The sequence below is a fragment of the Terrapene carolina genome, unplaced genomic scaffold (genome assembly GCF_002925995.2).
Source record: "Terrapene carolina triunguis isolate 2854851 unplaced genomic scaffold, T_m_triunguis-2.0 Scaffold93, whole genome shotgun sequence".
Classification (NCBI taxonomy): domain Eukaryota; kingdom Metazoa; phylum Chordata; order Testudines; family Emydidae; genus Terrapene; species Terrapene triunguis.
The window spans coordinates 16,195,010-16,195,845 of NW_020664444.1; the positions used below are offsets into that span (position 1 = coordinate 16,195,010).

Consider the following 836-nt stretch of genomic DNA (forward strand, 5'->3'; position numbering starts at 1 on the left):
TTTTCTTGGATTCACATGCATTTCAAATGAATAAAGGTATGTGAAATGGAATGCAGTCATAATCAGGGTCTGTTTCCTTGGAGAAAAGGCATTATATGGCAATTGATTATTTATATGTCTGAAAAGCCTGTCATAACAGCCTCTTGTCCACAAATTAGTCATATATAATGAATTTGTTAGAACTTCATATTTTATTGCACTACCTTTAGATATTACATTGCACTACCTATATGTAAAAGTTAGAAATATAGGTTCTATTTCACTTAAGCATTCCTATTGAGGAAAACACTTAAACATTGACGTCATTGGAACTTAAGCACATGTTTAAGGTTAAGCACACGCTGAATGCTTTTCTGAACCTCAGGTCAGCAAGGTACTTCAGCATGTGTTTAAGTAACTTGCTGAATCAGGACCCTAGTCCTCTATGTGCAGATTATATTTTTCTGTTATTTCACTGTCTGTTGTAGTTAAGTCATGTATCTCTGCTTTGTAATAACTTGAAATAAGGTTATTACAAATTATTTTCTTGACTGATACCTATAGCTTCAAAAGAATTTGCACCTTCTGAGAAGAGGCTCAGACTTGCACAAAGAAGTAAATGTGACACTGATAGGTAATGTACCATAGTTGATCATAAAGATATGGAGTGCTGAAATCAGTCTCAGAATTAGAGCTCTGCAGTTTGACACACTTACAATATCCTGGTGCTTTAATTTTTCTCTTAGTTTGGATGTAGTTACAATAAAATTTTATGTTTTTTATAAAATCTGTTTGTGAAATTCCTGCCTGAGCAGAGAGGGCCAGCAGAAAGCTCATGTAGCACTTTTTGCTGGTCC

General features: G+C 34.4%; 1 protein-coding gene across 1 annotated transcript in view; it reads left to right on the forward strand.

The window, feature by feature from the left end:
* The window catches only part of DNAH3 (dynein axonemal heavy chain 3), a 117,505-nt gene that overhangs the window by 6,557 nt on the left and 110,112 nt on the right, over window positions 1-836 (forward strand). Inside the window, exon 4 of the mRNA XM_026650674.1 lies at window positions 544-613. Within this exon, the coding sequence (XP_026506459.1) occupies window positions 544-613 (70 nt within the window). The remainder of the gene's footprint in view (window positions 1-543; window positions 614-836) is intronic.